At 41.0% G+C, this 27,331-nt stretch overlaps 1 protein-coding gene across 1 annotated transcript in view; it reads right to left on the reverse strand.

Moving 5' to 3' along the window:
• cacna2d2a (calcium channel, voltage-dependent, alpha 2/delta subunit 2a) overlaps positions 1-27,331 on the reverse strand; it is a 129,425-nt gene that overhangs the window by 60,529 nt on the left and 41,565 nt on the right. Inside the window, 1 exon segment of the mRNA XM_063910462.1 lies at positions 7,217-7,276. Coding sequence (XP_063766532.1) covers positions 7,217-7,276 — 60 coding nt within the window.

Here is a 27,331-nt window from a genome sequence, read left to right on the forward strand (position 1 = left end):
TGAAACGTGCCCATCACAAGAGCCAAAAATGAAAAATGTTGTCCAAGCATTTCACATCTCACTCTCATTTCCTGTCATCTACGTTCAACTCTAATAAAAAGGAAAGTCTAAAAGAAATGTTGATGTAGAATTTGTATTTAAGTAGGACTTAATGGATTAACCTTTAAGCTCTAAGTGTTCTTCAGTGTCAATGTCTACATTTAAAAAGAAAAACTATAAAAAAATACAATTTATTTTTCTTTCTTCCCTCTTACCAGAGGGGGCTTAAAAAATAACATTTCATGGATGTTGGCCATGTGCTGAAAACAGGAAATCGAGGCTCGCTGGATTTCTCTGACTATTGATTCCCATCTCCTATGAGCCACGGGGATCGATTCGCAGGGATTTAGACATGGGGGCTACTCTCTCAACCCTTACTAGCAGGCTGCATCAGAGCCGGCCAAACTCTACTGACTGAGACACCTGAACTTCTCTCCTACTCTGCGTTGTTTTATCTTCACGTTTCTCATCACTCGGTCTTGCACTTCAAGTCTTACCTCATTCAGGAGCGAATTTTAACTTCGCCAAAGTCCCCCTACTTGAGTGTAGAACAGCATGAGTTTTCAAGAGGTCTCTTTGGAAGCAGCAGAGGAACATTAGGGGTGAGAGAGCAAACAACAAAAAAAAGGCCACAAAGTGGTGGTATAAAAAGGAAAAAGAGAGCTGGAAAAGGGAAAGGGAAAAAAAATGGAGAAAAAAGGACATTTGTACCTTGGAGAGCACCACTTAAGCAAATTACAGTGGTCTGCAATCAAGAAGCTGAAATTACAAAACTGTTGGGTCGCCACAGCAACCGAATGCCTGATCAAAGCTGTGAGCCAAGCAGCAAGTTGATGGAAAGTGAGGGGAGGCACCAGGAGAGGAGAGATATGACAGATCAGGAAGAGGGAGAAGCTGCGGTCAAAAAAGAGAGTTTAAGTTGAAGTCTGTATTGACATAATTATAATTGATCAATTGATTAATTGTGGCCTGATCTACAGCGACACACACTCCAAGTCTTTCTCTTGTTTTGTGTTAGCATCCATGACAGGTGCATCTCAGTATTGAGTATAAGCAAAGCTTGGTGCAGCTTCTAGTGAGGCAGCCACGCCATCAGATACATTTGATTGGGAGAAGACTCGCCTCTATTGTAAACTGTGCAGGAATTTCTATGCACATAGCCCCTCCTCATTTCTCCCCATCCAGTGGCGAGCAGATGGAAGTCTGCTCTATGGCTCAGGATTCAGTGATAACAATGTTTATGAGTTCCATTACGTGCTCCTCAGGCTGCAAGCAATGTCTCAGTGCTGTCGTAAGGAGAAAAAAAAATGCTCACAATGAAAATAGATGCAGTTTATTTGCTATAATGCAGTGTGGCTATGCTTATCAGTGTTTGAAATGAGCACTGTGCATTTAAAAAAAGGCTCACACGTGGACAATATTCTAACCTCCCCCTCTCGGGCCTCTGCAAAGCATATCGTTTTGTTTTTTGTGTAGCTGACAAAAGATGCTTGGCAAAGTACATTTTATATTTACTTCAGAAGGTCTGCACCTGGGTTTAAAAATAAGGGACCAATATGCAATTCAGGAAAAACTGAACAGGCAAAATGAGCACAACATGATGGTCAGTGTATAAAAAAAACTATCTAATTCAAATATATATTAACTTGCAAATGAAACACCACCATCCTATTTGTTCAACTCAACTACGACAGAAGTTAATTCCACAATTCTGCAGGAAAGTATTTGCTATTAAATACTGAAATGCATGCGCTAGGACTGATGGTTAAATGCTTTCTGTTTTAGCTAATCTGGTGAGAGATCAAAACAGGGTTTTGGCAGCAAGAAAAAAAGAGAGGAAAAAAAAGACATACAAAATGTAAATGTTGAGAGTAGAGTGAGATGAAACAAAAAACAGAATGAGGCGTCTCTTCATTTTCTGACTATTTTACCAGAATCTGAATTTGAATCTGTCAAATGCAGCCTTCGTAAGACTAATGTATTCTGTGGCTAATGGAGCTAGTAGCTTCGAGGGCTGGGCTGAGAGTCACCACAATGATTCTCACTCATTTCCTCTGAAGGGCCAATTATCTCAAATAGAGGCATTATGAAAGGAGCCGAACTTGGTCAAGTGAACAAACCCTTGCAACTGTAGCCAGGGCCCCTAGCACTTAAGACTGTGTTACGCCCCTCAGGGGACCTTTTGGCATGGCAGTAAACATAGATAAAATGCTGGCCTACTGTAGCCAACATTGATCCGCACAAAACAATTTAAAGTATCTAATTTAAAGAATTGGCAAAAGGTGAAAAGGCTATTAGCATTGGTAAGGGGGACACCTTAAGCTATGTATGTATATAATTTGTATGCATTAAAAAGGTACCAATGAACATACATGTGTGAAGAGCACGAAAGAGGTCACATGAATACCATTGCGTTATGTATGAGAGTGGGAGGCTGAGTGGTGATGAAGAGAGAAAGAGGCAGAGGGAGAAGAGAAAGAAAAGGAGAGATTGTGTTGTCCTATGATGAAAGGCTTGATTGATTAGAGAGTGATGATTGCAGTAAATGGCCTGGAAGATGGCTCCATCTCTGTTTCCCGTTTTCTGCGTCTCTTATACCTTCTTGCCTCACTCGCTTGCTTTCTCACTTACACCTCTCTCTGCCTCTCTTTGTCACCCCCTCTTCCTGGTTTCATCATGGCAACCCATCAACAGAGTGCCTCTCTCTCCCCTAATGGCACCGCTATTAGCACTAATGCATTTCAAACGTACAGCAGCTGCCACATCACAATCTGATGGAAAGTACATGTCTTCCTCCAATCTCCACAATCTCCGTCCTTTCTGTCATCCAATCTTCTGTCTCTGTTCCAACGTGTTGCACCTCGTGTCAACCCTCCATCAGCTGAGCAACAATGGCCATCAGCTGTAGAAGGTATATGAGTTGAGTGGATATATATGTCTGCTAGTTAGTTCGAAAATGATGCTGATCACAGACAGTTTTCCGTTATTTTATAATAAGCTGCATAGTCTGGTTTTACAATAAAACTTTTGAAACTTACAACTCAAAAACACAAGTGACACTTTTTTTTAATACCTCCCCGGTTTAGTTTGGAGGAATAGTATGTTGATGGGTGAGATGAAACTTACTATACATATGAAAATGTCTTGACCCTGCGATGACTGAATTGTGTAATAGAATTGTTGAACACTGTAAAATTTTGTAATTACTAAGATATGGTTTATACTGCTCTTCCTATTTTTGCACAGAAAATTGAAATGCATCTCATTTGAGAAACTAAAAACGGCACTTTCACACAAAAAGTCAATCAAGATATCTAGAAATGCATTACAGAGTCGCTATCAACACCTGATCAGTCGGGACAAGATATCACCAAACATCTTTGCTGGTCAGAATGAATTAATGACATTAGAGATGTAAAGAAGCTGTGTTATCATATAATAGCTGAATTAATTCCTTTTGAAGATATCAACAATGCGAACATGACTTTTAAAGGCATTTATTGAAGATAAATCAATTATATTTTAGCTGGACAAAATGCTGATTTTCCATAATATATTAAATGGTCATAACAGACTAACACGGTGTCTTAGTGCACATTGTTTCCACACTGTCTCTTCTCTTAATCCGGCATATTTAGTGAGCCTTGTCATCATTATGCATTAACACTGTTGATTAATATACTGTCCAAAAGTGATAGCTACAAAAATAACATTATCTTATGTGAGAATTTGGTTGCCAAATATTGAAAGAACTTCAGTCCCAGACTATGTGTCGCCACGTAGTTGATTTGTAGGTTTTATTCAGCGTGTGAGGGAAGTAATATTTGCTAGACCAGTGTTATCATTTGTATTCCACCTACAGTAACTAGTCTTGACTCTGAACTAACTACTACCTTCCAAACTAATAGGTTATCAGTCCTTAAGGCAGTGGCGGCTGGTGGCGTTTTCTCCAGGGGGGGCTATAACTCCAAAATGTATAAAAAAAAATTAAAAAGCATGCATACATGTACTAAGGTATCAAACAAGTGTATTTACATAAATGAAAACAACAAAAACAACATTATAGATAGATAGATAGAAGTGCAAAGAGAAACAAGTGCGATATACAGAGTATGTACAGTATATGCAGTTAAGAGTGATTATGTAAAGATAAGGGCAGTATAAAGAGGTGGGAATAATTGGCATAGTATAAACAGATGTAGTATGAACAAATATACAGATGTGCTATATTACTATACAGATGGCCAATATACATATATAATAAATATCTATCTATCTATCTCTATATCTATCTCTCTATCTATCTCTAGATATATCTCTATATCTATATATTTAAATAATATATATCATATATAACATGGACAATACACATACTTTATGACAGAAGGCTGTGACGTCAGCCCCGCCGCCAAAACCAGCTGCATTCAGCTCGGGGCGCAGGAGAGGTGCGCCCCAACATCGTCCTATCTCTTGTATTGAAGAGGAGCTACTGCGCATGTAGAACTTTTAACGAGAGTCTATGGGCAAAGATTCCTGCGCCCCAGGGCGGAAATACGTCACCAATCAGACAATGTCAACGAACGAAACAACTTTACTCATCATTAACTATGAAATATTTATCTTGCACATCTAAAAAAATATATACATACATTTAGAAATATTTTTATTTTATTTTATTTTTTTTTTAGGTCTTATTCAAGGAAATGTGGTGAGAGGTGAGTGGTGGGGCGGCGCCCTAGCGCCCTCTATTGGCCAGCCGCCACTGCCTTAAGGCCTTGGTTGAATTGTATTTTAGAATAAAACATGATTAACTATGTTTAACCTATTTGCCTGGCATCTGCCTTTTATTCATAAATATGCATTGCTTCTTAATACGACCGCGATTGTAAGAGATCATTCTTCATGAGTGCATTCAGTCTTTTGTTTGTTATTTGTATTGTTTATGCTTGCTCAGTACATTCATGTGATTGTATTGCTGGGTTCCTGTCCTCCCTATGAGAATTTCAGAGCATCACTGAAGTGACTGTGTCACCTTGGGATGACTTTGTTGCCAACACAATAGTCACAGAGTGTCACAGAGGGATGGGCACTTGACCTTGAGAAATAAGCGGCAATCCAACACTTTAATGTCTATTTCACACACCATTTCCTTCCAATGGATTTAAAACCCCGAACGACCATCACAACAGTTGTTACGATCAACATTTTGACATCCATAATGTCCAGTGGTAAGGATGGTCAAAAACTGGCTCTGTAGTTAGACCACAAAAAAGCTTAAATGTGTGTGTGAGTGTGTGAGAGAGAGAGATAGAGAGTCAAAGAGAGAGTAAGAGTGAGGTCGTCCCATTGCTAAGGTAACAGCTGCGATGGCAGCCGCTATGAGGAGCAGGCATATCATTGAGTTTCTATGATGTCACCGTTTTGGTGCGAAGCTAGCAGATGGGCTGGGCCAGGTACAGAACCTGCCGTTAATAAACACATGCAAATAAAGATCCGCCAGTCCACAAACGCAAACAACCAAATTACGCTTTTCCAACACACACACACACACACACCAACACACAACAAATTCCATCAAAAACGCTCTGTCACTCATGCATAAACACCTTTTGTCTTCATTTGACAGACTGCTCCACTCGCTAGTTTAAGATGCAACGCATTTCTCCTAATATGCCCAAAGAGCATGCAGCCCTAATCTAATTAGAGTGTCAGTCAGAAGAGTGATCACCTAAAGAGAAATTATGAAAGCACAAAATCTACAAACAGGAGAAATCTCACAGCAAGGGTGAGGCATATCTTCCTCTCCCACTACTCCCTTCCTCCCCCGCTCCACCTCTTTGTGAGTTTTTTTTATCAATGCTTTCAGTCGCCCCTGCTGATATTCATTACCTGGCCTAATTATAAAGGCAAATGAAATCAGCTCCATCACATTATTAATAGAGGCGCACCATTAGAATTCTTTTGCAGTATTTGCCACAATATGATATATTCCAACTGTTTTCATGCCTGATTAAAAATGCATACAGATTACAGTAGAGGTATATGAATATGATGGGGGGTGCAGAGGATAATGGAGGGTATGAGGCTTGTGACCGTAAGAGGAAAAAGGAAAAAAGAAAAGGAAAGATAGAGGTAGAAAGGAGTTTTGATGGGGGGGTTGGATTAAAGTGCTGTTTTTTCCACTTGAGGCGGTATTGATGCCATATTGGATGCAGCTACTTTTGAACAGGTGTGTGACCACTGTGACCCCGGCTCCACATCCTGCATGGATACACATCCGATCGAGGTTCATCCGAGCCGGTCAGGGAGAGGTAGGTGTTACCCCTCCTTAGGCCTAAGATGAAGGGACAGCAGCACTGCAGCTTCATCCCTCCGACCATCAGAGAGGGTAGGAGGGGTAGCAGCCACCCAAGGACTACAGCTCTAGAGTGTAAGCAACCATGAATAAAAATAGACTTTGTAGGGATGTAGGCTCATAATTATTCATTTTAAATCAGTTAAAGCCTTTTCTCAAATATCCCCCAGGAGGCGCAGGGTTAAAAATCCATTTGTGGGAAGTGTACCATGACAGCGAGCTCGTCTCCCTGGAGACAGAGGATATGACAGTAGGGACTGAGCAGGTGTATTTGTCAGGTGAGGCTATCAATAAGTGTGTATGTGTGCATGTGCATCAGTATGCATGCATGTTCGTGGGGCAATTGAGTGTTTGCAAATTTGAGAGTCAGTGGAGCACGGAGGCTCACAAACACACAGAGTAATACTATTTCTCTTTTTTTTGTTGTTCAAGAGCAGCTCTCTTGTGTTTTAAAGGTCAGCAGCAAGAGAATGCCATGTTCAACTTGCTGTAGCCTGTAAAACAAAACAGAGAGTCTCTGAGATAATACTGAAGACAACCCTAAAAAGTAAACATAGCGTGCATGCATATAAATGTAGGACTGTGATTTGGTCTTATTGTTTTTCACTCTTGTTTAAATTCAGGTTTTAAAACCACATTGTCTCTGTGATGCTGTTTACATTGTCATAACAAATCAACAAGTAAAAATAGAAGGAAATAGCTCAATTGAGAGGAAATTGAAAAAACTGCTTAAAGGAAGTAAACCAGTTTGCCTGGAAAGGGAAAGGAAAAAAAGAAATTGGTCTCCGAGAAGGAGGGAGAGGAGCAGTTGTCCTACTTTACCGTCACACCATCTTGCCATACGTGCTCCATCTGAAGCTGCTCCGCCTCCTTGGCCAGTTTCTAGAGAAACACAGAAAAAGCAGTGTGAGTATCAGAAGTCAATAACACATCAATGTGTGTTTGTGTAAGAGAGAGAGAAACAGACAAACAGATGGGGACGGTGACCTTGGTCTCCACAAAAGCTATACAGCTGTAAATTAGCAGGATAATTCATAGGATTTAGGGAGTAACAAACCCAACAGCACTGTTCTTTAAAGTACCACTGAACTGCCACTAGGGGAACAAGCTCAACAAAAAGGTAAATGGTTTTAGAAACTGCAAATTGTAGTTTAAAATTCTCTCTAGCGTGAAGGGTCTAAAAAGGTAGCATTAGTATCTCAAAATAAATTGTGGATTTAACACTTGAAACACCTTAGATTAAAAGCCCATGAACTGAAAGTGGTGTTATATATTGCTGAGATGATAATATGTGTATTTGTCTGACTAACAGGGGTATGAGACACAATCTTAAAAACAACGTAAAAACAATCTTGTGCTACTAACAAAACGATCAATGGTTCTCAGTCCAAATCTATTATGAGTGATCTTGATAATTGCAGGTAATTTTTTTAGCCTGTGTGTATTTTTGACTGGTTTGCTTCCCATCAGGACTTTTATCAATGGTTGTAGATAATATGCAGACTTTAGCCAGAATGTCTGGTTTGCTGTGACTCATATACAGTTCAAGATACATGTTCTTATTGACCCTTTTCCAACTCAAGCGCTTCCCCATCACGACAGTGTTAACCAGTTTTAAAGTTCTTGCTCCTGTGCAATGTTCACTTCTACATATTTCTACACACATTTTTGTCGATATGCAGCAACGTTCTTTATCTACAGATACCAACACAACACTTGCTGGTGAATTCACAGACTAGGGGTAAAAACAAAAAACTTGAAATGTCATTCTTGAAAAGGCTCTTTCCCCACAGGAAGAGGTATTCACTTTAAGGTGTATTGATATGTTGTGTTTATGAAACATAAGAAATGTAATATTCTCATCTCAGACTTGTATCAAACACCACCTCTACCAACTAAGGTTGTCTTGAAAATGTGCTTTAGTAGTCTAACATCATTTACCATGGTGTAGCTTAGGCTTATCTCTGAAGAAGCTTACTCTATAGGCTTCTCATATAGAAAGTCATTCAAGTAGCAAATATGATGAGAGTCTCACTCCCTCCCTCTCGCGCTTCAGTATGTAGGTTTCCCCAGGCCTCTAGGGGGCGATCTTATTCCTGTCCCAGAATAGTGTGATCAGCCGTAAAGTCCCAGGGCTCTGAAATTACTAACCCTGTTTAGACCCATGCTACAGTATGAGCTCATTTATTTGTGGAGCCAAAGTGAACGAACCAGCCCCCTACCAAGGGAGGCTTTCTATCTACCAAAAACACACAAGATATAAACTCTCATTATAGTAAAAGCTGTCCTATTTCTATTAAGAGGCCCCGCCCACCTAATTTCAGCTGGCCCTCCCACTCACAGACACAATACTGCCCTGACTCCCCTCTGAACACACACACACCAGGCACAGAATACACAATATCAGCCCAGGGTCTCGCTGCATATAGGAAGTAAATGGAGTATAATGTACATAATGTTATATACATAATGTTATATCACTAACCTCATTTGTGAAAATGTAGATCACTTTGAGTGTTATGTGCTATTGTTATTGTGCTTTTAATAACCTGAACAAGCCTTTAATAACAAAGATAACATTTCATTAATTTCCCAATGAGACAATAGGACTCTGAAACAATGAAATGAGGATTTAATTAGCCCATTGAAATTATTACCAAAGAGTCCATTAGAAAGGACAGCAATTATGTGGCTTTTTGTAAGAGAGGGTCAGTCTCCAGTAAAGGGCAGCGCCACTGCGGTAATCTCTTGGTGAAAGTGTCAACAATAAAAAAATGTTTTCAATTAGGGATAAACACAGAGCAGCTGAACAATAATCTCACTGCATTTCCAAATCTGAGATTAGCCTGTAAATGAAAGCCATATGATTTCACTCTTTGTCATAACAATGATGTTTTCCTTTGTTAATATGCAAAGGACAGAGCAAAATAAGTTTTATCTGAACTCTCTGTCATGATCTTTGATCTGGCAACCCTTTCAGCCCCATGGCTCAGTCTTCTTCTCAGCATTTAATCTGTCAGTAAGGATCTCTACTTTGTCCCTTTAGAAAATCCATTTCTCTCCCCCTGAGTAGCCCACACAGCTTTTTTCAGTTCTCCAGCTGCCTCCCCCTTGGAATTTTTACTCCCTCTCCCCCATCGTAGGCTTCCATTTCTCTAGGACACTATCTCATCCCTAGCAGCTTAATGCAGTCCCCCCTGCTCCAAAACAGCCATGTGTCTTCATGTGTCTTTCCTTCCTCTGTGTTGGCCCAGATGGATGGGCAACACAAACAGCCAATGAATCAGAGTGAGAGATGTGGGAAGGAGGGGGGCAGGGATATATCATCTATGCTGGTGGCTGGAGCCCAAGCAGCTTAGAGCACTGGATGAGCATAGTGAGATCAGCACAGTACAGCACAGATAAGCTCAGTACAGGCCCACACAACACAGCAAATAACACTACAGCACACAGGCACAAAGACACCACAAGAGTTGACAACATGCGCACAACCGTTTTATGTTAATGCCATTGTAACCTTGACAAGAAATGCATCACATTTTGGGCCATTTGTCATCGAGCCTTCAGGCAAGGTCAAGCACCATAAACACAACTCTGTAATGGATAGTGGCATGTGAAGTGACTCCACAAGCCTTAAACAACACACAATGGATTGCCGTGTATGCAAACATCATACATAATGGTGATGGTGATGGTGTGATTGAACAAACAGTGAAACAGCAGGCTGAGCCGCTCTGTGATGTCTCCAAAGGGTGAAACTCGACTTCGACTGTGAACTCACTGAACAAGGCAAAAGTAAAACAACGAAAAAAGTTCAGCGTGAGGCGATTAGGATCTTTAATATTCATAACTGCTCTGTTTGCTCTGTCCAATACGGAGCAGTTTAATCATTTAAAGTCATGTTATTTCGAGGGGAATGACATCACACAAGGGACGGACAGCCTCATGCGGCGAGAACCAACTCTTCACCGGGCCTCCTGAGTGATTGCTGCAGCCAGTTAGGCCCTTCCACTGAGCATTAACTTAAAGGGCACTGAACACACAACACTGTTGTATGTGTGATCCGGAGAGACTCTCCAAAACAGCCCTACAATGTGTGCGTTTGAGTGAGAGGGCACTTGAGAAAACACGACACGCTCTGTACATGTGATTGCCGCTTTGAATCAAAGTACTCAACATGTTCCAAATGACCCCCTCAGCTCGGTTTCTGGTAACGCTCAAATCACCTTGGGGACCAAAAGACTGTGAAATGACTCTGCTAAGGTCACTTAACCTTCTCAGAGAGACTAACACAGCGAGGGAAGACCCTTAGTACATTTTACAATGATTGGCTGCTGTGGACAGTGACAATCGTAATGGTAAGTCACTGAGCTCTCTGAAAAAAAGATGTCTAAATATAGAACAGCTTTCTTAAGGGTCCTTCCCACATTGTTAAATTAAAAATCCAGACGTCAGCATCACCACAAGCTACATCTTCAATTTATCTTCTGACGCATGAAGCATCAGGAGGAAGCATCAGCAATGTTATGCTGACCTAAAGACATTGAAAGACATGACACATCTCTTGGCAGGCTTGCTTTTATGGTATTTGAAGTAAAGCCCAATGATTAGTCCCCTTATTGATTTCTGTTATGATGATCAGAAATCAATCAATAAAGTAATTTTCTATGCAAAGATAAAAAGAAAAATGATGGAAAAGAAAGATAGATTTCCTGCTTTTTCAGTACCCGACTAAATACCTGTGTGGTTTTGAATGATGCTAAGACATTTCAAAATATTACCTTTGACTTTGAGAAACAGGGGCATTGTTTTGTTGACATTATTTTAGTTTAAACGGTTAAATCGATTAATCAAAAAAAATATAGGCAGATTGCTGCCCAATTATGAAGACATATGAGTTCATAATCATCACACACATTGCAAAGATGAGGGAAATCTGCTGTTTTTCATGACTGCTTACAAATTTAAGGTAAATCAAAATGTCACTACTTCTGTGTCACGGCCTTTTGAGCTGCTCGATGTGCTGCTGTAGTGCAGGGCGGTGCACTGTCATGCAGCGGCTGGTCCATTAGGGGGCAGCAGACAGAGCGAACCACTGAGCCCCAGCAGCAGCAGCCAGTGGAGCCTGTCAGAGTGAGAGCAGTCTGCTTTAAGCTCTTCATTCTGTCTTCTCCACTCGGCCGGGATTAAGGCCAATCATAGAAATCACTGAGTCAGAACCGTCCCACAATAACAGATGGAGGGACTTTCCACTCCAGAATTTTAAAACATCACAGACAAACTCACTTTCACTTCGCCTCGCACCCTTGCCGCTGTGCTCGCCGTCCCCCATCACCACCACCACCTTCCTCTTCTATCGCCATCCTTTTATCGCTCCTCTATGCTCGGCTGTTTTATCATCCCATCATATGCTGTACTCCATTTCTCTCCATCTGTCTCAGTTTACTGCCCTCAAACTTTTTCCTTGCTCTGATGCCATATTAATTCCAACAACACAGTCACAAAACAACTTCAAAAACGTTTAATTGACTTCACATGCACAGAGCGTGTCAGTGGCACGGGGGGAAATGGACAGAGGCGTGAAAACCTATAACATGTTTTTATTCCTTGCATTAATACACTTTCCTTTCAACGGCTTAGAAAACTTCTAATTTCAAGTTCGACTAACAAACTACTGTGATAAAAAGAATAGGCTCTGCTCTTCAAAGTGGCCAGACAATGTTAAAGTCGATAATGATGAGAAATAATGACCCTTAATTCCAGGTCCCTGGTTGGTTTGAAGCTGTCAGCTGGGTATTGTAGTCCTTATTAGCTAACTCTGACAGAGGATCTGCATGGATGGGTGGGAGACCCTGTCTTTGTTCTGTGATCCAAAGCACCCCGTGGCAGGCCCGATTGCAGGCTGTGTGTGTCATGCTATTGTAGCATGTGCCGAGATAATCCCTGCCTTTGTTTTCCCCCCACCCCGATAATCTTCCCCCTCCACAACGGAAATGTTAACACTTCCTTTTTGCTTTCATCGCAGCGCATTCCCAACTCCACTCTTCTGTTTCCACGGAGACCGGATCTGGGAGACGCGAGCTGTCACCTACCCGCGGCAGCAGCAACTCACCAGCTTTTCAAAAATCAAACACCAGCTTTCTGCACTTCACACAGGCCCCCAGAAACACCATGTTTCCACAGTAGATTGCCAGCATTGTGCGGTAACGTCTGTATGTAGTTCAATGTGACAAGAAAAGCAGCTGTCTTTACTTTAGAACAATACAGTATCTCCGTGCAGCGGCTAAACTCCCTCATTATGTTTCTTCAGAGCTACAATGAAAATAATCGACCTTGATCATAAGCTCTTGTGTACTAATCATTCTACTTCTAACTTTATAAGATGGATATAATAAAAATGCGATTATGAAGGAACCAATGTCACGGGAGCAAATGAGCTAATTTAATATATTACTGATTGTTGGAGTATCTCCATAAAAACAATATTAATTATCTTCTAATTGGGGCACTTTTTGTTTCATTTGAGATTCAAAATAATATGCATTTTGCTCATTAAACCACAGAGCCTTTGAAGCTAAGTGGCAGACTCATCATAGCACAAAACGGGGCCAGAGACCATTGTACTGCACATTATCATTCACTGGAGCAACTACCATTGTAGATTCAATTAAACCCCCTATGGGATGAATGCTACAAACTGCCTTCACACATCATTTACTCGCATGCACACATGTACACACAGGTCACGCTGCACTTCGTTGTAAAAGGTCAAACAAGGGCACTGTGGGAGAATTGCAGTGAGGCATCACCACACAGATCTGCAGCCCTTACTGCTCACAGGTTGCAAAGTGTCCTACAAGCAGGGGCCAGCAGGGGGCTCAGGTTGAGCGAGCAGGCGGAGCAGTGCCTCAATGGGTCCAGGTTCAGTTTGGTGACATGTGGGTGTCTGGCTGATTGGGCTCACTGTCCAGTGTTTGACAGATAGTCGCAGACATGCCCAAACTGCTACCCAGCCTCTCCTGCTGTTAATGGCATCAGTCAGAAAACAGAGAGAGGGAGAGAGGAAGGGAGCCTTAAGGCGCAATTTATAAAAGAAATAACACGATTCAGACGTCTTGTTTCTCGAGCAGACCATAAGGCAACGACCTTGCAAGTGACTGAGAAGGAGAAAATTGCATACCCATTGTCTGGAACTGGCTAAAAATAAATATGTCAAAAGAAGCCGAGTGACATTCCACTAAAAAGAAACAGAGTGCATGGCTGCTCTTTCAGTTGGTACATCTGTTAACAGGTGTATGCGATTGCTTGGATGACCTGCTTGTTTCGTCCGCCTCCTCAGCAGGCAGAGTCGGGAGGAGCCGAGCGAAACACCATCAAGATGCAGGGCAAACGTCTCCTTGATCAGAGGTGAGAGATATATACTCTGAGACAGAAACACAACAGAGCTGATGTGTGCAATCTGTTATTTGTGCGACATCTTTAAAAGAAGATCTAGTTAAATAAAACACACACATTATGTGCAGACACAAGCATACTGCATGAGTAAGAAAACAATGGCTGCGGCTGAAACTACTCATCATCATTGGTTGAAACAGGAACATGATGGTCACAGCAGGAGTGTTTTTTTGCATACAGGTATACACATTAAAACAGACTTTCAATCACCACTGATCACACATTACAGCCACACAAACGCCACTGTACACAACTGCAATCAGCTAAAAAGAGCCCTCACTAATCAACATGCAATCAATTATACACACATTTTTGTTCTCTGTGCCCTTCCCTTTGGCTGACTCAAAATTGGCGGCGGAGATGGGTTACAGTTGAGCCAAAAGAAACAACGTTTACGAACTATTATTTGGGGTAGAGGGGGTGGGGTCCCTTTTAGGTGTTTATATTAATACTACTGTATATTTCTCTGTGTCATAAGTAGTCATCTGCGGTGGGGAAGAAATGACCAGGCTGATTCGGGGATGGCCAGGGCAATAAAAGAGACGTTGGTTTTCTACACAACCAATATTATCTCAGTCCATCAGCTGAGCAACTTTCCTTTTACCTCACCTTACCTCAGGACTGTGTGAGAATCAAGGGCAAACACTTTATTTCTGCTGTCTGTTTTTGCCCTTTACTTCAATCATCCACCCACTTACTTTAGATTGCTGATATAATAAAAGGAGTTACACATACAGGGCGTATAGAGGGGATTATTATTCAACTTAAAGGTCACAATGTGTTACCAAAAAGATATTTATGTAAGGTCTTTCAGATTTACCTTGTGCCCTCTCGTACTTCTTTTCTGCTTAAAAGAGAAGGTGTATGGTATCTGACAAAAGCCTTGTCGAAGTGCCAGAGTCCAATGACAGCAGCTGGTGTTTGACAAAGGGTATCATTGACAGTGTGTGGCTAGGCAATTGTTTTGGATTTACACACAGGTGCACACATGAGTACACACCTTCAGTAATATTCATTTATATACACACACACACACACACAGACACACACACACACCCATATGAAGTATTCCCGCACTCATAGGAGAGCAAAAACATGCAGACACGGTTGTCTCAAAGCAATTACAGCAGATTGAAACCAAATTAAATTTGAAGCCTAGAGCAACACTAGCAACTGAACGTCTATGACAGATATGACAGGGGAGGAAGGGGAGTGCTGCGGGCCCAATGGGGTGAGGAGATGGTGGGGAGAGCGGCAGGTGTGGGTCACAGAGGGAGAGAGACCTACTTGGATAGGAAAGCAAACACAGACAGAAGTACAGGCAGAGCGCTGGTCCCACACTGAGAACATCGGGAGGAGACTGCCAGGGTCTGAAGGACCATCCAGATGATTTTGCATGTTTTAGATTGACTTCCTACCTTTAGGGCAGCTGCTGGTTTACATCCATTTCAGAAGTAAATGAAAATGCAGAGCCTTTAAACATGCTTGATATAGGCAATCCATCACAGTTAATGTTTTGCCATCTTTATCATAAGGCTCTGACGTCTACAACTGGAGAGTCGGCTGCTGAACAGCAACCATTTAAATGAAACAAATGACCAAATCCACACTATCTATTTTCTTGACATCCATGTTTGCTTGTTTGTGTTGTAGCTCCTGAATGCCATACCTTTCAGGAGCTGTGGTAAAAAGAACATTTTAAAATAAAGGTACACATTGTGCAATATGACCAATTAATGCATGTTGAGTTCATTATGTAATAAAATGAATACAATTTTATGGCTGAAGACCAAGACCTAAACTATACAATATGGCATTGTAAGGGAAATTGCTGTTGAAAAAAAAAAGAAGTAATTTGCAGTTAATGGACTATGTGTGTTTTACAAGGCCTGGCTAGTCATGCTATGAATATCTTGAATAATTATGACATATATAATAAAGAAATGAAAGCAACACTACGTCTGATATACAAATACATTTTGCATTAGTAGTCATCATGCCACAAAATGATACCATAGGACTAGAAATATAAATAATCTGTAGACCATTTAGCAATCACAAACATGTGCTCGTTACAGGCATACAGATTTGCTCACTTTCCATTTCTCCAAGAGATATAATTTCTCAGTTTTCATTATTCTAGTCCAAGAAATGACAGGATTAGTTGTGGCAGCTTTTAAACATCTGATGTTATCTTCCTCTCCTGGGTGAACAATTAATCCCTCTCCCTTCCCTTTTTCTATCACCCTCTCTCTACCCATCCAGGCTTCATCTCGCCTCCATTTCGCTGTTCCTGTCTTCTTCTCTCCCCCCACCACGCTGTCTATCTCTCCTAGAGGAGATCTTCTTTTACTAGAGAGAAATGGAGCTAAAAGCCCTGGCATTTAAATACCTACAGTGTACTGTGGAGCTATATGAAAGAGCACAGTGATGTAATCACTGGTCTAACAGTATGTGCACAAATTTACAATTCGACACCAGCGTTTCAGCTCTTGTGTATGATGTTCTCTAAATGTTATTCAGTCTTCCACACTCAGATCCACAAGTATGCATGTCTAATAAAAAAATAAGCACATTTAAAACAGACCTTTAAATGCAGATCTGTCAGCTTTTTATTATGTCTTCTGATAAAAAAATGAAGGAGTTTGATTTCCCTGTGAGGACCATGACTGGCTTGCTAGCAGGTTAAATCTATTAATGCAAACAACATCTGGCTAACAATGGAAATGTTTGATCTCCACTCTGCCGTGGCTCGTCCTGATGCAGACTATACTTCACGGTCAGCGAGAGACGATTCTCTTAATATTCAACCAGGCGGTGATGCTCAGCCTTCACAAGTGCTGCGAGTGTTGGTACCACGAAGGAGGATCTCAAATTTATAAAACTATCCACCTGAATACATAATATTCATGAAATAAAATGACAACGTGTATTAAGGTTAGGTAAATAAATAATCCAACCCATTTCAAATGACTGTAGGCTAAATTGTATTTCAATCCATCTTTTTCATTTTAAACTCTCATGATGCTGATTTGCCCCCTCCCAACTCTGTCTAAGAAAATAATCCCACAGCTTTCTTTTCATGTCAGTCAGATGTGGATTGAGCATGCTCTATTTTATGAGCTGATAATTCACTAGAGTGACTGGTAATACTATATTTGATGTTGTATTATATTAGTAAAATATCATTTGGAGTTCAAAGCCCATCCAAGAACCATCTGTACTTCAGTAATACTATTCTGTGTGAGTGTTACAACCGCAGTTTGTATAAACATGATTGCTACATATGGAGGAAGGGTTTGAAGTAGTCCTTTTTTCTGTTTTATCAAAAGTCAAGAAGGAAATTGTAATTCAGTGTCATCATTGACATGCTGTTTGTCCTCAACTATGTTAGTGCACACCTAGAAAAGCAGGGAAGAGAAGGGCAAAAGGCCTTTCATCCAAGGCTGCTTATTGTCCCTGTAACTAGCCAGAAACACAACCCAGCTGACACATGGGTGTATTGATGACCTGCTTACTAACTAACAAGGTACAACATGTAAATAGGAAATGGGGCTGTTGAAGAGTGTTGTTATTTTTAGAGTTGATACCTGCCGTGCTTTTCAGTTGTATTGGGTACTTAATACTTACACCTACTTAGACATTTTAATATTTTGCCACAACAAAAGCTTGTTAATATCAAGTTGCATTACTGTTGACTGTATTTTTTAGATACGCAAATCGATTCAGGAACCTTCTGTGACATATCCTCCCCCTCTATGTCCCCATGTAGGCTGATAAAATGCTAAATGATGCGTGAAGACAGAGGAGACAAATACATTCAATAAATTGACTTTCATGCATTCTAAGGTGAGACACGTTTAAAATGCCACTTCATGCTTCTGTAACTATTTCTGCCAAGAAGGTAATGTCCTGTGTTTGGTTTGTTGTCAGCAGGATTGCTAAAAAAAAACAGCTGGCCCCATTTTTCATAAGTTTTGGTAGAAAGGTGTGGCATTGGCCAAGAAAGAACCAGACTGTTCGGTTGATAAGAACTACCCTCGACTGTCTTTTAATGTCAGTTGATTTTCTTATTTCATGGAATTAAACCATTACAGACAAATACAGTATGGTTGTTAGAAATCTCCACTGTAGTGTTTATACCTGTGCTCGATTACGACCAGCAACATGAAGTGCCAAAGGTTACTGCATCTTCCCACATACATTAAAGACAAATTGAACTAATATGTGCTGACCGTGAGAATAAAATAGAGCTTGGGATAAATGAAAAAGATCACAATAAGTAGAGCCCAGGGCGTACAAGGCCGTTCCCAAATCTAATCAGCCTACAAGCTAGAAAACAGACCCATTTAAGATTTCTTAGACTCAAATTATCAATTTTAAACCTATGCAGAGAATTAGAAGCACACACATTTGGCACTCACCCAGAACAAAGATGAATGAAAGCCCTCCACAAGGATCTATTTTTAAAGAAGTCAGGCATTCAGCATTGTTGAAGGGCAGAGAATGAGCATACCTTATTTAAATCGTTCCACAAAGAACAAACTCATTTTCCAGAAAGCTTCTAATGCACAGCTGCCTGCTGTTGTGTTGAGTATTATTTTAGACAACCATTGGTCAAAGATTATACTGTGTATAAAGTCAATTTACAAGATTGCATTTTCAGTTTGTCATTACCTAAGTAGTACACACTGTGTGCTTTTCATCTCACCTATATCGTGCTAAACATATCTCCTTTCAGGAAAAAAACCCATACTGTGGAGAAAGATAAAAGGAAGGAAATGCATATGAATTGAAGAAGATGAGGAAAGCAAAAGTGTGACAGAGGGTGAGAGTGAAGGGGGGAGCTAGGCAGTGCTGAAGCAGCCTAACCTTGACAGAGAGCATCTTCTGACAAGCATCTGCCTCCTGTAATAATTTAGAAATAATCTCCATCCACAAAGGCCCAGCAGTCTGGCAGAGCAAATGCTCTGTGGCTGATCGATCACTCCGATTCAGCCAGCTGCCGGTCTCTGTGTGCGCAGGACCAACATCGATCTCAGCCCCCCCCCACGCCTACTCCCGCTCTCCGTAGAGAGAAGGATAATAAAGTGAGGAAGAGGATGAAAAGGTGAGACTAGAGATGGAGGTAGTCGAACTGAGAAAAACAAAAAGGGGTAGAGAAGCGTGACTCAAACGCTGAATTGGGAAATAATAGTGTAGAGTAAAAAAGAAAACTGTGAGTGCTACTGAAAATTTAAAAGAACCTTTATAAAATACTTTATACACACTATAGTGCAAACTAAATCCAGGTGAATATTATACTGCTTCCCCATTATGCGCCGCTTTATGGCAAATATCACACACAACAGGCTGTCCTTTGCTGAGAGTTTTTGGGGTGCAGTAGAGGGCCACCCAGCTTCAGACACGAGGAACACACTCCAGCACACACAGGCACATTCAATTACTTCTCCGCGTTGTGACAGCATTAACTGCCACTGTGCATTTGGCCCCTAGCAATTAATTGACTTTTAAATAGTCTGCCATTAGCACCAATTTAAATGAATAGATGTACTCCTCCGCCTTCACTTAGCATACTTTGCCATGGCTGCCCTTAAGAAGCATATCAACGGTTTCCTCTGAAATGGTAGAGCAACAAGAGTGAACACAAAATGAACCATGTCTCTAATATATGTCATTATCATGCATATAGGCCATGATTACAGTATCAGTATCAGATAAGACCTAACCTAAACTTTCCGAGTTTTGTCTTATCTAATGTGACAGCAAGGAATTAATGTGTAAGACAGATGCAGGAAATTATACTGGTGAGCAAGGGTGTAATTTCCATGTTGGATGTTGAAGCTGAAGCCAGATATAATGACTTACAAGGCATTTAAAAATGTATATGTTTTGTCAATATTCTCAATATCACTGAAATAAAAAGGCTTCCACTTTTTTAAACCAAACCTATACCCCTGAGTGCAAATGTATAGTGGTTAGTATAGACTGTAAAGTATGGGGGGGGGGTCAAATGGTACAGGCTTATTGTGATAAGCTGAACCTGAGCTTGTAAGTTGTCCTGTAATCAATGATAGGGATTAATGAGTATCAAAGAGAAGAAAAGGAGCCCGGTTGCTTTTATCTGAGGTTGCAAAGATTACAGGAGCAAAGGACACACATGAAAAAGGGAGAGAGACATGAGGGGAGGGAGTGAGACAGTCAAAGAGGCAGGGTAGAGTGAGGGAGCGAGGGGGGGGGGAGAAAGAGTGAGATAATTATTATCTTAGAGGTGGTTTTCCAAGGTCAATATTTGAGATTCTCCTCGACTGTCTCTCTGAAGCATAACGCACGCCCAACCCTCCCGTCAGTACTTTTCTCTCCACCTCCAGGCAAACTCCTATCTTAACCTCCCCTTCTTCTCCCATTGCAGCGCTTTTCCCCTGTCACTCATTTGGCAGAGGAAGGCAGTGTCCCGTCCCCGTGGTCACAGCCTCAAATGAGCCAAAGCTATAGCCAACAGCTGCGGTACCGCTTTTAAAACATCGGATGAATGAAATGGGCAATAAACAAACAAACAACCCTCCTGTTTGTGTAGCTTTGGGAGCCAAAAAAACAACCACATCTCTTAGTATTTTCTTCATTGGTGGGTGAGGAAAAACACCTGCCAATCATGAAAAGTGTTAGGTCATTATGTTATGACTAGCTGTCAAAGCTCAAGACAGTTGGGCAGAAATCATGGAGGATGAGGAGGGAGAGGCAAAGGATGTGGAAGGTGATGGGCTGCAAAGAAGGGGCAGCTGTGGCAGAGTTTGACTGTGTGAACTCCTTAAGAGTGCTGAGAGACTATGATCATTTTAATGTTTCTGTTTTATGAATAACTAATGATGAACATGTGAAGTTTGAGCAGGTATCGCATTTTTTAAATCATAGTGAAACAGCCGTTAGTGATTTCACACATTTCTGAATTTGATGTATTTCCAGGTAAACCAATCAACTGTATGCAGGGTTGAACTACATTATGATGAATGGCTAGTCAATTAATCTAGTCAACAATTTTGAAAATCGAATAATTGTTTTTATATTTTCAAGGAAAAAAATAAACAAAACAGTTGAGGACAAACATTAATAAGTATTAGCTAACAAAAGGAGGATTTGCTGTTTTGTTCTGTTTATATGATTGTTGTTCTTTGTTCAGGAAAAACAAGACCTCTGAATATGTCACATCATCTGGGACATTTAAGAAATTATTAATTGAATAATCATTACAGCAACCAACAGATGAATTGGTAATGTGAAAACAATTGTGACTTGCAGCCGATAAAGAGTCAAGCAAGACTTTTGGTGACTTCTGAAAGTCACTAAAACACATGAACCATGTGTTGGAGTCGTGAGGGAACCCTGAACCCTGAAGTGTGAAACAAAGCCACCTGGGGGGATCTGGGCATTTGCCTCTGCCAATGTGCTCCAACACGAATAAAAACTCCGTTTGTTTTTGCATAACCATTACTGCAGGGCCAAAGCAACAACTGATATAAAATGATTCAACAAGTTGAGACAGACTCTGAACGGTGTCCACTTAAGAAGCAAACACAACAGAACAGAAGTGACAGCGCTCTGCAAATTAACCCAAACTTGGGAGAAATGGAACACGAAGAATAATTCAATCTGCAGCCAACTCTTCCAGTCAACCAAGGAGAACTGAGCTGAGAGGAAGAGGAAGAGAGGGAGGAGGGGACGGGGGAGGAGAGAGGGCTGAGGCGTGGGATGCCTTTCTCCCTGGGCAGGGGCAAGGTGGCAGGCGCCCAGATAAGCTGGGGCCGAGCAAAGATTAACTGCTTGCTCTGATGGAAGAGCAAAATAAAGGCATGCCGACCTCTGCTTCCCTTGGCCTCTCTGTGTGAGCGTCCTTACTCCGTGGGGACAAGTGTTAGGGATTGTGTACATTAACCATGAAGAGAATGTTTAAACAGAGTCAAAAGCAGCCCAGGCAGAAAGAAACCAATGTCATTCCTCCTCTGAGCAACATCAGCTGAACTCTCATATCCTTTCAAAACTCAACTCTTTTTGTCTTTCACAGACTCAAACTATTCATGTCATACACTAAAGTTTCATACAATAGCCTTGGTGGGTATGCCGGCAGAGCTAGCCAACCACTCCTATGAAGAGCACTTTCAATACGTGAAGCACAGACGTGACAATGAGACAGCTCTCTTGGTGAAACTGAGCTGTTCTGAAAGAGCTTTGGTGATCCAGTGAAGCTGATTTATTGGATCTTTCTTGTGAAGTGTTCAAGCTCTGTTAACTTTGCAAAGAGAAGACATTTACTTTTACCCCAGGCTCTTATGAAAGGATACTGAAAGCAGCAGTAAGGAAGAACTGCGTACACTATAAAATGTGTTAGATTATCACAAGTTATATCATTACTGCACTATTCAATAACAACAGGTCAGTGCATGTCAAGCCCTGCAGCCTAAGTTGCCCCCCGCCAGGCCTAGTCATGTTTTTTTTAAAGTTATTTCAGGATGTTGTTTATTAAATTAAAAACTTGTTGTGCAGGTTGTGTTTAATACTAGCGAGTACAGTTAAGAAAAAAAGAGAGACACACACATCAAGACAGAGATAAAGAAACAAAACAGAGAGCATGTATGTTCGTGTAAAGCTGATTTATGTGCAGATAATCGAGGCGAGTGCGACAGTGGGTCTAGGGCCGGTTGTGTTCAGTGAGTAAAAAGTAAGCAGTTTCCATGCTGTGTGTGTACATTTCAACAACGTACAATGCTGTGGCATATTTTCCTAATGTCCTGGCGCCCTATTTCCTTATTTAACGGATTTATCACAGTAACCTGTTTTCTTATGTGTAGGTTAATGTTGTGCATTGAGGCCATTCTTTCAGCAAGTAGGCTTCTCTTTTTCTCTTCTAATAGCCTTGAATCTTAATTAAAAAACATTGATTTGTCTGGCTCTGTGTATATCCAGCAGTGGAGACACAATAACTTGACAAATGTATAATCACTGTACCCAAAACATTAACTACTGTATAGTAAACACTTGTTGATTGATTTAAATACGTTTGGTGACTTCATGTATGTGCATTTGTCCATCAGGTTATGTAAGAGCACCATACTGTGAAAACAATCCCTGTGGTGCTGATCAACGTGCTCTCAGGAACTAACAGCTCCTTTTCAAAAAGCAAGCCCCTTATTTGCCTTGTCCATTCCACGAGAAAGAGAATAAAAGGACTCGATCAAGCAGAACCTGACTTGACATCACCCTGGAATTAAGGAAGAGCCCCAATGGATATCAGGCCAACATCCAGATATTTAACTCAACACCAACAGCTTTTTTGACCAAGCAACATCTGGCCACCCTCTCGGGATCAACTTAAACGGAAAAACCTTTTGATCGTGAATCTAAATAAATACTTCAATTATTTAACTCAAATAAAAAATGTACACAGTTAATGTGCAATTTCACAGCCACATACATTAGTATGCAAATAACCACTGAGGCAATTAAGCTGTGTTTAATGCCATATTGATTACAAACAGGAGGTTTCTCCATCTCTTGGGTCTTTATCCACAAAAGTTTGCGCATCGACTTCCTCCCATGGGAGCCATTTTGCTATATGGCCTCTCAGCTGATGAAACTGATAAGAGGGAGCTGGTGGATAATCGGCGGGATGGAAGCAGCAGAGGAGGGATCTGATAAGGTGGAGAGAAGGGGATTGGAGGTGGGGTGGATTTGACCTGCTTAGAACAGTGAACATTAATGACATATTTTACAAAATAGTTTTTGGCATTCTACATAAAGGGTCTCACCAGGAAAAGCAGGTGACAACTCATGCCATTTTGTCATCTGAAAATTGATGATTTTTGTGCTTTTTTTTTTTTTTTTCACCACACTACGATATGACATACTGTATATTTTCTGTGATTGCCGAGGTGCTTTTCAAAAGACCCTTTCATAAAAATGATCTTTTTCAATTGTGCCCCTTAGGGAAGAATATAATTGAAAAAATCATCTGTTTTTTTAGCACAGCTATTCCCGATTCAAGTGTCTCTAACTCTCCTTTTCTTTTCCCTCTCTGCAGATACTAAATTGCACATGGGAGTCTTGAAATATATATGTTTTATGCTGCTTGGAGAGACGGCTGCATAAAAGCACAAAGCAGTCATTTCTATTCATTTGTCTCTCGCTGACGGGGAAATGAAGGACTGAAGCAGATGCTTTTGCTACGTGAACAAGTTGCTTAAACACAGAAAGCATTTTTTCCTTTCAAGAAGAAGTTGGATAATTAGATGCTGAATCAAACCCCCCATCCCCCACTTCCTGCCTGGAACCCGTATTGTCACTCAAATGAATGACTTTGTGTGAGGCAGGAACACGGCAAAAAAATATATAAATCTACTGCTGTACACTGACATTTGTTTAGGAAAAAAGGGGCAAAGCATCGTATCCAAATGGAGCTGCAAATGGTACATTCAGAGCTAAAATAAATGTGTGCATTGACGATGTGAAAGGAAAGTGCTGGAGGCAGCTTACTGTCAAGAAGCAGATCAGGTTCTGACATTTATTCTGTCTAATGTGGAATGCTGCCAATAAACAGTGGGTGGGATGTTGTGACCTTTTATCAGTGGGAGCTATAGACTGGCCCACTACTATAGATAGAATAATCTAGAGAAACGACGATCTGTTTTTAAAACACAACGCAGCGACCTATACCTCTGTTTGCATTTGTGTTGGCTATGACCTTCCACTTTGTCTGCGTGTGTTTGTGGGAGCAAGCATTTACATTGCTGACTTTCAGAAGCATCTTTACTAGGCAGCAGCATAGGGACGATTTTCACAGGTGCTAGTGAGGTTACAGGTGGCTTCATCTTTGAAGGTTAAACAGTCGATACTTGAACAAAATTCTCTCAAGGCTTAGACGAAGTTTGCCAGCCATACGTTGAGTGAGGTTGTTGTCCATTCATGAGTGTGTGTGTGTGTGTGTGTGTGTGTGTGTGTGTTGTGCGTGCGTGCGTGCGTGCGTGCGTGTGTGTGATAGCTTTGCTGCAGGTTGTAACAGATGGTTGCTAATGGAAGTTCATAGATCTGAATGACAGGGGCCAGGGGATTGGTGAGGAGATTATGGGAGGGGATGTGTGATCCAGTGTGTGTGTATGTATATGTGTGTGTGTGTGTGTGTGTGTGTGTGTGTGTGTGTGTGTGTGTGTGTGTGTGTGTGTGTGTGTGTGTGTGTGTGTGTGTGTGTGTGTGTGTGTGTGTGTGTGTGTGTGAGTGTGAGTGTGAGTGTGTGCATCAATATGTGCTGGAGTGCGTCTACCTCCATGTATATATGCACATTTAGTGTGTATATACATAGACAACTAATAGTTTGTAGTCCTTGGGTGGAGGAAGATAAATGTTACACACTAGAGATGTAGCTTTAGGGATACCAATTTCTGTCCATCTGTTTGTTGGCGCACCACAGAAATAACTAAACAACAACTTAATGGATTGTCATAACGTTTTAAACAGTTATTCAGGATAAAGACTGCTGACTTTGGTGACCCCTTGACTTTTAATTTCTCAACACCAGAAGGTCAAAGCTAATTTATCCTGTTAAATAACCCAAAATCAGAGCAATCTTGATTTGTCGAATAACTAACTGACTGACTGACTGACTGACTGACTGACTGACTGACTGAATGACTGACTGACTGAATGACTGACGAACGTCATACCATCAGCCTCTGCTTTACTTTGTGTTTAGTGATAACTAGCCTAGTTTAACAGAACAGGAGTGTGTATGTAGATCCCTGTTTTACTTCAGCATGTGCACCGTTGTGAAATACTCTTTAAGATTAAAAACATATATGCTTAATTTAAAGTTGATTCTCTGTTTAAATTGATGCTAATAGGGAGTCTTACAGGTAATTTTCTTTACGTAGTTCTCAAATCATACCAGGAGCAAGATGATTTCGAGTTGTATTGTTTTTGGGAACATTAAAATAGCAGATTATTTAAACATTTCAGACATCAGACATTTTCCTCTGTGACAATATTACATTTGAATGAACTTTTAAATGGTTTTTGACATCGAGAAAAAAATGACGAAACCTCCCTCAAAACATCAGTTTGAAAGAGAATGGGACCCTAAAGGCATACGTAAAAGATACCACAAATGGTGTATGTCCTCAGGAACCTGATGAAATCTTTCTGAACTACACCGACAAAAATTTGATATGCTTTTGTCAATCAGTGCCTGCTGCAAGTTGTAAAGTGTTCTTCTTCTATTTTTACCCAAGTAGAGCTCGGCCTACTTCCTATGTTCTTCCCTGATGGGACCTGAGAGTTATAACTGCCTCTCCAAAGGCCTACAAGAAATGGAAAACCAAATTACTTTGTGAGAGTCTCACAGTGGCAGCGGTGGTGGGAGGGCCTGGGTTGTAATATGTAGCCATGTCTTCTACAACAGCATACACAAAATGTTCCACGCATGTTAAAGTTCTGACTGCTGATTGGGTTCATTAGTTATTCACACCATCTGACCTCCCCACAGCACTGCTCAGACACCCTCATTATGAAGCCCTTGTAATTCATTAAGCTCCCTAAATTAACACAAGCCATATCGAGAGGTGCTCGCTGTAACTGAGTGGCTTGCTTTGCCTCGGGGAGGTTAATAGTGAGTGCGTGGATCAAGTTTTAATGATATGATGAGGGCAGGGTAGGACTTCTACTGATGGACATCAGAAGAATAACAGGAATAGAAGACGACAATAAACTCTTTGCAAATATACAAATAAAATATGTGTTTTGGGTCCAAGCAAACTTCATTAAACATGAAGTCTTGATAATAAATTAAACATGAAGCATTCCCATTGACCTGGAATAAAATAAACTTCTTAGCTGGAACACCACCTTTATACTAATGGTATTTATGATCTTAGCACACACACTATCATATATTCTCGCATAAAAACACTTAAACGTCGCCCTGGAATGAGGTGAGTTGGGAGCGAGGCTGAAGGGAAGTCTTGCTCCCTCTGAAAGTGAGCGACAACTCCTTCATTTGTCATCGCGTCACGCCAACAGGAGGGATATAATCACTTGCTGCCGGTGGTGTAATTCATTGTGGTCGCACCAGCTGCTGTCGTGCCGCTGCTGTCGGGAATGACAGAAACTTAGAATTCAAGTGTTTCAAGTGATTTAGAAAGTCTGGCAAGGTTTTTAAAGATCTTCTTTAAAAGGATCTTTACAGTAGTTATCGATTTCCCGGCACATCAGGCAACAAACAACAGCACATCACTGGCTAACTGGCTGAAAAGATTTGCCAGAGGCCATGTTGAAATCAGTTACCAGACCCACATTAGACAGGGAGGTCTTCACTTTGCTAATCCTCCAGTTCTAGTACACACTTCCACAGAGGGCCAATCCAGATCCGAGTGACAGCTCTCACTACTCAGCTTCACAGTGTTGTGATAGCGGGCGCCTCATTTTTATTGCTGGTGTCCCCTT

This window comes from Eleginops maclovinus, chromosome 20, assembly GCF_036324505.1.
Source record: "Eleginops maclovinus isolate JMC-PN-2008 ecotype Puerto Natales chromosome 20, JC_Emac_rtc_rv5, whole genome shotgun sequence".
NCBI lineage: Eukaryota > Metazoa > Chordata > Actinopteri > Perciformes > Eleginopidae > Eleginops > Eleginops maclovinus.